We start from the raw sequence: 12,211 nt of genomic DNA on the forward strand, positions 1-12,211 counted from the left end.
GACCTTTGCACAGACTCGGGGAGTATGTAATTGACTCCCCACTAATTGCCAAAATATCTTTTGCCGGCTGCTCCGCAGGCCTGCGTGCATTCCGGAACGGAGCTGAAACAGGAGGAAACAAATGATGCTTTGGGAACGGCAGCGTTTAAACTTGTTAACTGGGAGCCTAGCAGCTATGCAACAATGCATTGGGAAGTAAATGGTGTTTATTGCATGTGTATGTATACTGTAGGCACTAATGTAAACCGTGCCAGGCTTGTGGCTGTCTGGATGCAAAAGTGAGCAGAGGACCAGCTGTGCTCCAGTGTTTCTCTCTGTCAGCCAAGTGATTAAGCAGAAATCGTAGGACATTTTGGGGTGTCAAGTGGTGGGGTAGCCTTTGGACGTCTTTAAAAAAAAAAAAGCATTTTTCTTCCAAGTTGCAGCCCCAGAGAGCAGGGAAATGAAGGCAATTACCCTGAGTCTGCCGATCTGTTCCCCCTGGCTGCCTTCCCACCCCCAGACCCCCCGGAAAATTAATGGCCCAACCAGCACAGTTAATTGTCTCCAATTGCTCCGACATTAATTATTAACATTTCTCAATTGTAACGTCTGTGAGGGTTATTAAAGGGAGGAGGGGGGGACAGAGAGATGGAGCCAGGCAGCACACAGAGCAGAGGACACAGACTCGAGCCACCGAAGCATCGCGAAGATCCCATTACCGCCGCGGCGCATTCCAGCGTGCAGCCGGCAGAGAGAGATCGATTTTCAGAAAAGCCCATCTCGCGGCGGTAAATATTTTGGGCCGGCGGGCTGGCGGTCAGGCCCACAGGGAGCCGTTTAATAACGCGCCCGCTTGACGTGAGCGGGGTGGGTGGCCTCTTGTCTTCCCTGTCACAGGCCCGCCGCGGTGCCGCCCGCTGTCTGAGACGCGCGGCAGACCCGGGGGAAGGCCCTCCGCAACGCAGAGCAGTCCGCTTCCAAAACCCGCCCCAGCAGCGCAATCCGGACGCCGTTCCCGTATTTCTCCCTGAACGGCCTTGGGAAAACGATCTGACAAAATCTGGAGACCTTAATTATTCGCTGTCGCTACTGATAGAACCACAGGAGTGCCTGGAAAGCATACCTGAAAAATGCCTACGGTAGTGTCTCCGGATTTCTGTAGATGATGGACTCTCCTCTGCACTGCAACTCCGTGGAAAGCCGGACCCCAGTCCCAGATCCCAACAGAACTTCCTTATCGTGCTGAATTAGGGAGTGGGGATTGTGATGAGAATCGACAGGGTGAACACAACGCGTGCCGCACTTCAATTTCAGTGACGGCAGCTCACAAAAGCTGCAGACTGATTAGATCTTCGGCGTTCATGTTGTTTTTTTCTTCAATAGAGTTCCATTGCCGTGAAAAGTTGATCACTTGTGTTTTTTTTAATACGTTTTTTTTTATTTTTACGCTTCAGAAACAAACCATAATACAAGAATGGCCCCCCTCTCCCCCCCCCCCCTCCCCGCCCCTGTTCTCCCTCCCCACGGAGCGGCCGAGATGCTGGAAGAAAGAGCCGAGCTTCTGGAGGCTCAGGCGGAATAAACAAGTCAAGATTACATCATCTTTCTGAGGGCAGCTGTGGATTTGCGTCTCCTGGAGTTTATTTTATCTTAATTTAATCTTTATTCAGTCCGCACGTCTCCCGGGAGAGCCGGGCTCGGGAGGCGTCAGTCCGTCAAATAACAAAACCTGTCGCTCCGACACGCACGCGTCGGGGGCTCTGGCGACGCGCGACACTCGCCGCTGCCGAAAACACAGATAAGGCCTACTGATCTGGCACCTGGAAATGCTGGAAATTCAAGTGTAGAGCCGGTAACGGAGCCTGTCTAATCCGCCCCTCCTTTACCGCTGCTGAATTTCCGTCTTTTCGTATCGACTCCCCGGTCCTGACCCGGGAGAGGAGCGCACGGACAGGACTGGAGGCCCCCAGGTACCGGCGCTGGCGCCTGCTGAGCTCCCCCGCGCAGTGTCTTTGCGTTGCTGTTTGGCTGTTTGGAAGCCGCTGTGCTACAGAGGGCGGGTTTGGGTTTGGGTTCTGGTCCAGGTGGTTGAAACGCCCTTCGGCTGACAGAGAACTGAGTCCCGCTGGGTTTTCCCTTGATCCGGGCCTCCCACGGCGATCGCCTCGCCTGTCTCTGATTTATTGATTTATAGCGACTCAACCCCCCCAGAAGCCTGCAAGGTAGCCCTCACAGATGTCCATAACTGCCGAATGCTGTATGCTGAACATGCAGTGTGCATCTCAGGGACACTCAAGATGACTTCTTTGATTGTAAGGTCAGGTGCTGCTTTTGAACTTTCTAGAGCAGACCTTAATGTCTTCTTGAGTGTGCTGTCGTGCTTTCACTTGAAAGTTACAGAGAGCCCTTTTTAAAGAGTGCACGTGGTCGAGACAGAGGCACATGCAGCGAAGTGGGAGCTTTTGTTAGATACTGTAGGTTCGATAGCTGCATAAGTGCGAGTGGGGTCCCAGGACTGGATGAGTGCTCGATCCTCGTTATTCTTAGACCACGCTGCGCAGCGCACTACAGCAGGAGACCCTCAGCCTGTTCAAAGGTTTCGAGTTTAACTGTAATACCCAGCGGTTTTCTGACAGCTGCTACACAGACCTCATGAACAGGAGGCAGTGCAGAAGTGACAAGAAGGAAGTTAAAGGCTGTATTAACCCTATAAGAGCAGATCGGCAGGTTTGTCAGATTTGAAGTGAGTTTGTATCCGGGTGATGAGGAGTATTACACATCGCCTTTTGCAGCAGGTGTGTTGACATTTGATTGAACCGACATGACGTGGGCAAATTCATTATGCTGATGAACATTTGTAATTGGCAGTGCTGATCGACGGGAGGTCTGTTGTCAAAGTCACAGGCTAGTAGACAGTCTGCACCTCTGTGTCACACTGGCTTTCCAGTAGGTTGCAGATACTGTCTGATGGGATTCTGTGTCTTCCCTCTGTTAGAGCCTGGACAGGCCTGTGCCTGTTCGCCGGTCTCTGAGCCCTAGGTGCCACGTGTCATCCCAGCTCATCCCAGGAGTGTTCACTGGGGCTCATGTCTGGTGCGCCCCAGCGATCCACAGCAGAACGAGGACATGTTGTCACTTCGGGATGAGCCCACAGGAGGGGCCGCGAGTGGGCTCCCAGGACTGGATCAATGTAGCGCCGTGCAGTCAGGCTGCCATCAATCAATCAGTAGGGACTAGACACTCCTGCCCATGCGCCCATCGCAACACGGACCTCTGCAACGATGGGCCTGCTGTACACACAGCCATTAGCTGATTGTATTGCACTCGCCAGCATCTGTCAAGGCAGTGTATATAGAGGAATGGACTCCACTGCTGGCGATAGCCCTCAGCTTTCACTTACCGCTCAGCAGACCAGTTGCCTGTGCAGAGCTCAGCGCAGCCGTGATACTGGGAGAATGCATCAGAGGCCAGGAGCCGGCAGAAACACTGTAGCGTGCGGTCGTTTGTCCTGGTGCGTACGGTCGTGCTAAAAGGAAGGCGTTTTCCCAGTGTTTGGGATAAACCTGGACAATTCCAGTTCTGAATTTTTGTAAGTGCTTATTTGAGCACAGAACATCAGTTCCTGATTTTCCATTTTAAAGCATATGAAAGTTAAATAACAATAATGTTATATTTTATAGTGTCCTTACAATGGCCTTTGTGACTCTTGACAGGGTGTTCCTGAAATATGGGGGGGGGGGTGCAGTGTACTGTACATTGTTTCCGTTGTGATAGTGATTTTTATTTTATTTTTGGCAGTGTTTTAATGGTCTCCACCGTTTAAGATTGTGCCCAGTGTCAGAAAGGACTCTGGGCACAACAAGCTGTACCTTTCAGCCATCGCGTGTCTGATCAGTTGTGACCCTCCCCTGCACGCTGTTGTTCAGTCTATTAGACCCTTCTGTTTTTCTGTGAAGACTCCCATCAACCAATTGAGTCTCAAAGCTCCACATATAAACCTCTCCTGGCAGCAGTGCTGCTCTTTATTAAATTGTTTTGAGTCCTTTCCTCTCACTGGCACCTAATCACAAGAAGTAAAGACCATTTCAGTTTCAGACAACTAGAACATACTACTTATCCCTTTTATTTAAAAATGCTCTCCCCATATTAGCATAAACCAATTTCTTGCTGCGTGTTTGTTTTCAGTAAAAGCTTGTGTCTCTGCAGTGAGAGTCCTAGACATGCTCTCTTGAAGAGGCAGCCACAGCACACGTTTCCTCACCCAGGGATGGGACTGCCTTGATATGTATTTAGCAGCACCATATGAAAGAGGAGCTTTCTCTCTCTCTCCCTCTTTTTCTCTCTCTTTTTAAATTAAGATTTTAGTAATTAAATTGATAAAAGTCACGCCAATACGCCTCATGGTTCCAGTCCTGATTCTGAATGCCGCTCGTCGTGGAGCGCGGTGGAAATTCTACCTTTGATGTCTCGCTGTCTATTATTAAAAATAATTGGATTTTTTTTTCTTTTTCTTTCCACCCCGGACATGCTCAGTTAATCCCACACTACAGGCTGCAGTGTCTCAGGGTTCCAGCTCTGCCTGACGAGATGGAGGCCCTCAGCACTGCGCTGTTTATCGGTTTAACAGTTTAACTCAGGACTCAAGGTTGGAGTGCCGACCTTTAACAGTAGGAGGTCAGGGAATCGCAATACAGCCCTAGCCGAACCAGGAACATTCTCCAGTGGATTTTAATGCTCCTGTGTTCCCCCTCGATGATGTGCAGTTTTGTAAGAGTGCAGGAAAAACTATAAAGGGCCTAGGAACCTGGCTGAATCCATGCAAAATCCGATCTCTTAGTGCACCGTTGCTATTTGACTAAACAGTTGATTTCTGTCGTTCGCAGGTACATCCAAGGGGCGTCGTCTCCAAAGGACATGGTGATCATTGTAGACGTGTAAGTTCTGGCGACTCGTTAGCGTTCCACCTGCTTCCTGTCTTTATGTTCCAGGAAAGCAGCAAAGCGACGCGTGATGGTGGATGCCATTTGTGAAAAATAATTGCATTAAAACAGCTGCGCAGTTTCTGAAGGTGTGAAACAAGGTGGTGCAGGTAGGGTAGGGAGGGAGTGAAACCTAGCGCAGGGGTCCACAGCCCTGGTCCTGGAGGCACACCGTCTCTTCTTGGGTTTGCTCCCATACTGCCACCGCAGTATGGGCGTGTCTCACATGGTGTTGCACTCCGATGTGGGCGTGTCTCACATGGTGTCATACCCAATATAGGCGTGTCTCACATACTATCACTCCCAGTGTGGGCGTGTCTCACACTTTTTCACTGTGGGCGTGTCTCACATGGTGTCACTCCCAGTGTGGGCGTGTCTCACATGGTGTTGCACTCTGATGTGGGCGTGTCTCACATGGTGTCATACCCAATATAGGCGTGTCTCACATAGTATCACTCCCAGTGTGGGGGCATGTCTCACATGGTGTTGCACCCCGATATGGGCGTGCCTCACATGGTGTCACTCCCAGTGTGGGCGTGTCTCACATGGTGTCACTCCCAGTGTGGGGGCATGTCTCACATGGTGTTGCACCCCGATATGGGCGTGTCTCACACAGTTTCACTCGCAGTGTGGGCGTGCCTCACATGGTGTCACTCCCAGTGTGGGCGTGCCTCACATGGTGTCACTTCCAGTGTGGGCGTGCCTCACATGATGTTGCGCCCTGATATGGGCGTCTCACGGTTTCACTCGCAGTGTGGGCGTGCCTCACATTGTGTCATTCCGGCTGTGGGTGTGTCTCACATGGTGTCATTCCGGCTGTGGGTGTGTCTTATGCTACCACTCCCACTATGGGAATGTTTCATACTGTGTCACTCCTAGCTGTGTGTTCATCATTAATTGATCCCAGAGTAAGACCCGTTTAGTCAGAAATCACAGCAAGCTGAGGGGATGGGGGATGCCCTGTGTACGGACGTCAGTGGAAAGGACCCTTGAAATAGGACGTTTTGGACACTCGGGACTAACAGAAGAAACGAGTAAAAGAAAAGCCAAAATGGTGCAAAGCAGATAATTTGTAATTAAGTCGTCAAACAGCACCGGAGAAACGCAGCCAATCTGGACTGAGCCAGCATTCTTCCAGGACCAGAGTGGGAAACCATGGTGTGAGAACTGCAAGCTGAGGGTTAATAAAATGCAGAACTAACAGCTCTGTGCAGAATGGCAGCCCTAACTGCACAGCTGCAACAAGACAAGAGGCCGGATATCAGCCAGTATCCATCATTGCTCTTCAGCGATTTCTGCACCCCTCCATTAACCACAGGTTTGGCCTGTCTCAGTGGAAGGCAGCATGCTGCAGTTTCCAAAATCGGTGCTCATCAGGTCTGTGATACCAGATGTTAGGTTAGGCTGTTTGTGCTGTGCCTGCTCTCCTGCGGCCCTGATCCAGCCATGTCCGTGTGGCGGCGCAGTGGGAGGGGTGGGGCTGGGGTCGGATAGTCTTATTTACAGCTGCAGCACCATCCGTACCTGATGTTCCCATTGCAGTCATGTGCTGATCACTTCCAATTAGAGACACAGTTACACTTCGGGTCATTGCTGTTATCACATTTGTTCCAACGATTAATCTGCACTGTCATTTGCCCAGTTCTGCAGTGGGGTAACATTTAGTTTATCAAACTAAAATTGTTGGAAGGATTAGCATTGTAAAGGGGCTTGCTATTGAGTGATACGGCTTGTTATTATTATTCCATTAATAAAGGGGCAGTTATTGCTGACATTCTGATTGTGGGAAACTGGAGCCTGTCCCAGGAGTGCCGGGCGCAAGGCAGGACTGCACCCTGGATGGGCCATAGCCCGTCCCAGGACCGGCACTCACAGGCAGGGACAATACAGAGATGCCAATAGAACTTGACAGCATGTCTGTAGAAGGTCAGAAGAGACATGAGACAAAAACTCACAAAAACTCCACACCGAAGGTGATCCAGTCTGCTGCTTCTGCTACTACTACAGCTGTTGTTGTTGTCATCCACGTGCTAAGGTCACACATTTCTTCGGGTCCCCATATGTAGGTTTCACAGATACAGGTGACTTCTGTTGGCACAAATGTTATTTGACTGACGACTGACGAAAGCAACTTGTACCCATTCACTCAGCTGGGTATTTCACTGAATATGTGAAGTAGTGTGATGTACCTTCCTCAAGGTTACAACAGCAGTTTGTCACCTGCGATTCAACTATGAGTCTCGAACCCTGGTGGCGGTTCCGCCTCGCAGCGCCCGTGAATGTGTAGGCTCGCGACTGGACTTCCCTTTTCTGCCGGTGGTGGAAGGGCACCTGTAAGGCTGCAGGCCCTCTGTCGCAGAAGCTGGGGGTTCAGCCCCTCACCCTGTGTTTCCCTTGTCCTCACCAGGAGCGGCAGTGTCAGTGGGCTGACCCTGAAGCTGATGAAGACCTCCGTCACGGAGATGCTGGACACCCTCTCGGATGACGACTACGTCAATGTGGCATCCGTAAGTCTTGTCCGTAAGGACTTCCCAGTATGGCCTGGTGGGGCATGGAGAAGAGCGTTTTAAATGTTTGTAACAGAGTTCTGAAAAAAAAAAAGGAAATGCCTGTGCCCCCGAGGAATAAGTGCAGTATATCATTTCACAGTGGTACTGCGAATGCAAATGGGACACATTCATGCAAACTGCAGTCCGGATCTAGTATGAGTGTTTGATCGTATAGCAGACACAGACGCTGTGCTTGTGTTAAACCATGTGTCAATACCAGACAGGCCTTCTGTTGCTCCTTTCAGGCTCAGAATGTCAGTCTAACCCAGTGGTTGTCAATTTGTGGACCGGGACCCAGCAGCGTATTATAAAGTGGAACTTTGGCATTTCCATATTTATTGTAACATATGTTAGAATTTTTTGTGAAATCCTGTTTTGTGAGCTCGTAATCAAAGTCCGTGATTTTAATCTGAAAGGGAATGTAATAACATTCTAAATAAGGTGGCTAAGTAATGCTCAAAGGTTTGCGATTCTAAAACCCAATTACTATTAATACCATGATATCCTTTATATACCAAAAATTGCTTTAATTACACCCAGTTGAAAGTCTGTCTTCTAGCCCTTAACCAATTATCTAATTGATTATTTAGTCATCACCCAGTGTGTCTATTTACAATGACCAGAGTCTTATGACTGCCTTTAAGAGGCAGGCTGACTGTAATTTGTCCTCCCTGACCTGGCCTGACACTAAATGGACATTCTAGGACTCTGACCACTGTAAATAGACACACTGGGTGATGATTAAATAAGCTTCTGAAGAGATTCTCGAAGATGCTGATGGCAAGACACCCGGGGTAAAGGTTCGAAAGAAAGAGGAACTCGGCTCTCCTCTCAGGCGAGCTTTAGCACCCAACATTTAGCACAGGAGACATTGTGTGGCCTTGAACAGTTTTTGTCAACACTCCAGTGTAAAATGGCCTTGGCCTGTGAGTGTGTACGCCAGGCATCCCCACTGGGTGCAGCAGGCTCTGCGTTTTTCATCCCAGGACTGTATTTCTTTCTCTCAGACATCATAGAGTCAAAGCTGGACAGAGCCGTGGCTTTATTGCATACCAAGGTGGGCTGTCAGGCTGAAAAGGGGCGCAGACCACTGAGACACAGAGAGCTGGGTTGAACCCCGTATGGCCCAGGGCGATAAGAGGGAGCTCACTGGCACCAGCAGATCTCGCTGCAGGGTCGGGTGACGACGCCCAGTGGCGTGAGCTGTGTGCTGAAGGGGAGACAGATCCTGCTGCTTTCGCGGCCGCAGACAAGGCAGCTCGTCAGCGGAATACGAGGCAGGGTGAAATTGTCTGGAGATGAGTGGAACGAGAGTGGCTCAAGCAGCTGTCAAATCACAGGGCGATACAATTTTGCTGTCTTATTAGTACGCAGAGAGGGGACAGGACATTACTTCTGTCTTGTTGATATTCATCCTTTCTTCCACTTTAAAAGGTAATAACAGCTTTTTAAACAAAACAACGGGGAATAATCTGTCCCTTTTAATTCTGCTGAATACAAATGGGAGATGAGCTGCCGCCACAGCGAGAACAAAATTGATTTTTTTCCCATTTTTTTTGCATTGTTAGAAAAATTCTTTGCTATTATCCACTTTCAGTTGCTATGCTTTTGGCAGCCTGGAATGTGGGGACTGGAGAGTGGGTGCATCGTTGCTCTTCATGTACAGTACAGTGTTAGCATCTGCAAGGAAGTGTGTTTAAAATCAAAAACAGAGGTCACTGTCTGCAGAGGGTGGGGGGTGGGTTTGGAACGAGCTGTCCAGCCATGTCGCTGAAGCCCATAGGATGGCTTCTTTCAGGAAATGGCTGGATGAGGTCCTTTAGCTGCTAGCTACTGGATGGTCCAGATGTGCTGAATGGCTCCTCTCGTTTCCCTCTTTTTTAGTTTTCTGAAATAGGGTTTTGTGTATCTATGGGGAATAATTGCAGTAAACAAGTCAAAGCAGTAAACCAGAAACAAGTTATGTAAATAAGAGCCGTCCCGAGCTGTTGGTTTATTCAATTAGAGGGGCATGTTTAAAGCAGAATTTCACAAATCTTCTTGTTTTATTTCTAGAGATTGCAACTGAGCAGGAAGTGCTTGCCCGTGTAAGAGAAAAACAATCTCAGCTCAGGGAAGGCTGGAATAAGGGGATGTGTTAGGACCACAGGAAGTCATAAAGCAGTTCCTTGAAGATGGTCCCCTTTGCACAGGGAGAGGTCTAGCTTTGCCACTCACCCAGAGCCCTGAAGGGTTCTAAAGCAGACAGGGATCGTGCAGCGGCGTTCTCTCAGACAGGGAGAGACACCAGCCTTTGTGCTTGTTTTCTCCGCCGGAGTTTGTGGAGCTGGACTGGCAAGCCCTGGGAGCTGGAGAGCTGGAGAGCTGGTGCTGTTGAGGAATTAGTCGGCTGTGGCTGACAGACGGGGTGCAGTCGGGGTGGGGTGGTTCACAGGCTTTAAAAACTCTTTAAAACCAGGTGTGATGCCATCTTGCAGGAGGGAACGGGACTGAGATCAGAGACATCACTCTCTCCAGATTCTTCTGTCTCTTTGTCTTTCACATCCCTGCAGACAGAAGGTCAAGTCCATTCTTGCCTCTACGGCTCCGGCCTCAGTTCTGTTTCTCCTGGGTAATTTCCTGTGCGTTCAATCCTTACTCGCTGAAAGGGCTGAAAACCGCTCTCAGCGTTGCAGTGACGCAGATGGCTGTTTTTGTTTATCAAAGTGAAGTCAGAGATATTGGGTGCAAGGCACAGGCGAGCGAGATGAAATCTGAAACCTCACTCATCTTTTTGCAATCCTCTTTTCCTCCGAAAAAAAAAAGGTGCTCTATTTTGACCGCAGAGAGAGCTGTTCCTCTAAGGCCGACATAAGCACCGGAAAAGTCTGACGTTGTGCCGTGCAGCAGTTTGTGTTCTCTTCGGTGCACAGATTTCAATCCTCCCCTCTCAGACACACCCCTAGCACGGAAGTCCATTGGAAACCGGAGGATTTCCAGGCACCCTGGCAGTTCTGCAGTTTACGTGCACGCACAATAACAAAAGCCGGGAAGCGAATCAAGCCGTTGGTGCAGAAGCTCGGACACGCAGCAGTGGGTGGTTGGGGGTCTTGGGGTGTGCTCAGTTCAGATGTACACAGTAATCTCTGTTAATCCCTATCAACCGGTCAGGGTATTTCTCAATCCTACAGTAGGAGCTGCAAGCAGGGCAGAAGGGGAGCTAATTAATTATGCAAAGGATTATGTGTTGTCCCCCCCCCCCCCCCCCCAATTTGTTTTGCTATTTGTAAGAAACGCTTTGCGAATCCTCCGCTGAAATTTAAAAAGAATAAAGAGATCCGCATACCCTGCCTTCCGCTGCGTTTCTGTAACGTCCTCAAGACTGGGGGGGCAGGTGGGTTTGAGATGCGTTCGCCAGCTTCGCTTCACTCCCCGCGGGGGCACCTGGGAAGGCGGGCGGCCCTTCCTCTTCGCTTTGCCGACGGCCCTGTTTCGAGGGCACCCTGCTGAGAGCCCCGCCAGTCGCTCGTTACAGCTCAGACCCGGCCTGGGGCGAGACCCCCATCGAGCCAGCTAAACACGTGCAGCTGCACGCCGGAGCCCCGAAGGAATCGGCTTGGAATATCTAACTAGGTCGTCCTGCAGAGCTGGAGCAGACGGAGACTGAGGGAAGAACGAGGGAAAAGGGGAGGGAAAGGGGTTTCTGTTTCAGGCACTGCGGTGCTACAGCAGCTCCGGAGTTCGAATTCACCTGTTGCACTGACGTTCGCTCAGACTGCGCCGTGCCCTCTCCTGTCCCACGCCACCATTCCCAAAGCTGAGCCTCCGGGCGGCGTGTTTGCTTGAAGAGGTTCACAAGGCTTGGAAAAGCTCCCGTGCTTGACAAGGCAGGACAGCAGACGGGAAGACTCATCAGTTGCACCAGCCAGACGAGCGGGAATAGTGCTCAGATGGGGCTTGTGCGCTGGAATTGGCTGACTCTTTCTGGTGGCCTTGCCTCTCCCCCGGTCAGCGAGCCAGCAGTGATGCTCTGTTGGGCTGCAGCTACAGCCGAGGTAGAAACAAGACCGGAATTTCAGCGTACGATGAGTTTTACGGGAGCACATTGTGATTTCATGCTGTCTGGTGAGGGCGTGTCATTTTAGACCCATGTGATAATTAAGGCAATTATCAGATAACATTCCCAATTAACACTGTCTAAACCGCTCATAACAGTTCCATTAATTAAAATACCCAAACTTCTGCCTACATGCACAAATACAGACGTCAAATGCTGAATAAATCTCTCCCTTATCAGCAGCAGAGGAGAAAGGCTCGCGCTTCTGAGCTGCCCGGTGTTCGTGGTTTTGGAGGAATAGTTTGTAATTGAACATCTATTCCAAGATGTGTGAGAGAACATGTTGACTGTTCATAAAGAAAAAGGATTTTGCAGGCTGCAGCGGGAGCTGGAAGGATCAGATAGCTACGGCTCGTCTGCCCTCGGGAGTTTGGGTGGAAAAGTGCTGATTAGGAAGCAGTGCCTTGATGAAGTATTTGACAGGTTCCCAGAAGGGCTCGACTGGCTGTTGTCTCTGTTGGCGGACAGATATCTAGCGCTACCTTTGCGATCCTCCTACTTAGACAGCAGTTACCCCGCTGTGCAACACTGAAGGTCACGAGTCCAGACCGTTCGTTGCTTTGCCCGTTTTTAATGCGGCGTTAACTTTGCTTGTCTGCTTTGGA

General features: G+C 50.1%; 1 protein-coding gene across 1 annotated transcript in view; it reads left to right on the forward strand.

Moving 5' to 3' along the window:
• cacna2d2a (calcium voltage-gated channel auxiliary subunit alpha2delta 2a) overlaps positions 1–12,211 on the forward strand; it is a 252,724-nt gene that overhangs the window by 187,872 nt on the left and 52,641 nt on the right. Inside the window, exons 9-10 of the mRNA XM_088915597.1 lie at positions 4,866–4,916; positions 7,369–7,468. Of these exons, the coding sequence (XP_088771723.1) occupies positions 4,866–4,916; positions 7,369–7,468 (151 nt within the window). The remainder of the gene's footprint in view (positions 1–4,865; positions 4,917–7,368; positions 7,469–12,211) is intronic.

Source organism: Atractosteus spatula, chromosome 5 (assembly GCF_055471065.1).
Source record: "Atractosteus spatula isolate fAtrSpa1 chromosome 5, fAtrSpa1.hap1, whole genome shotgun sequence".
In the NCBI taxonomy this organism is placed as follows: domain Eukaryota; kingdom Metazoa; phylum Chordata; class Actinopteri; order Semionotiformes; family Lepisosteidae; genus Atractosteus; species Atractosteus spatula.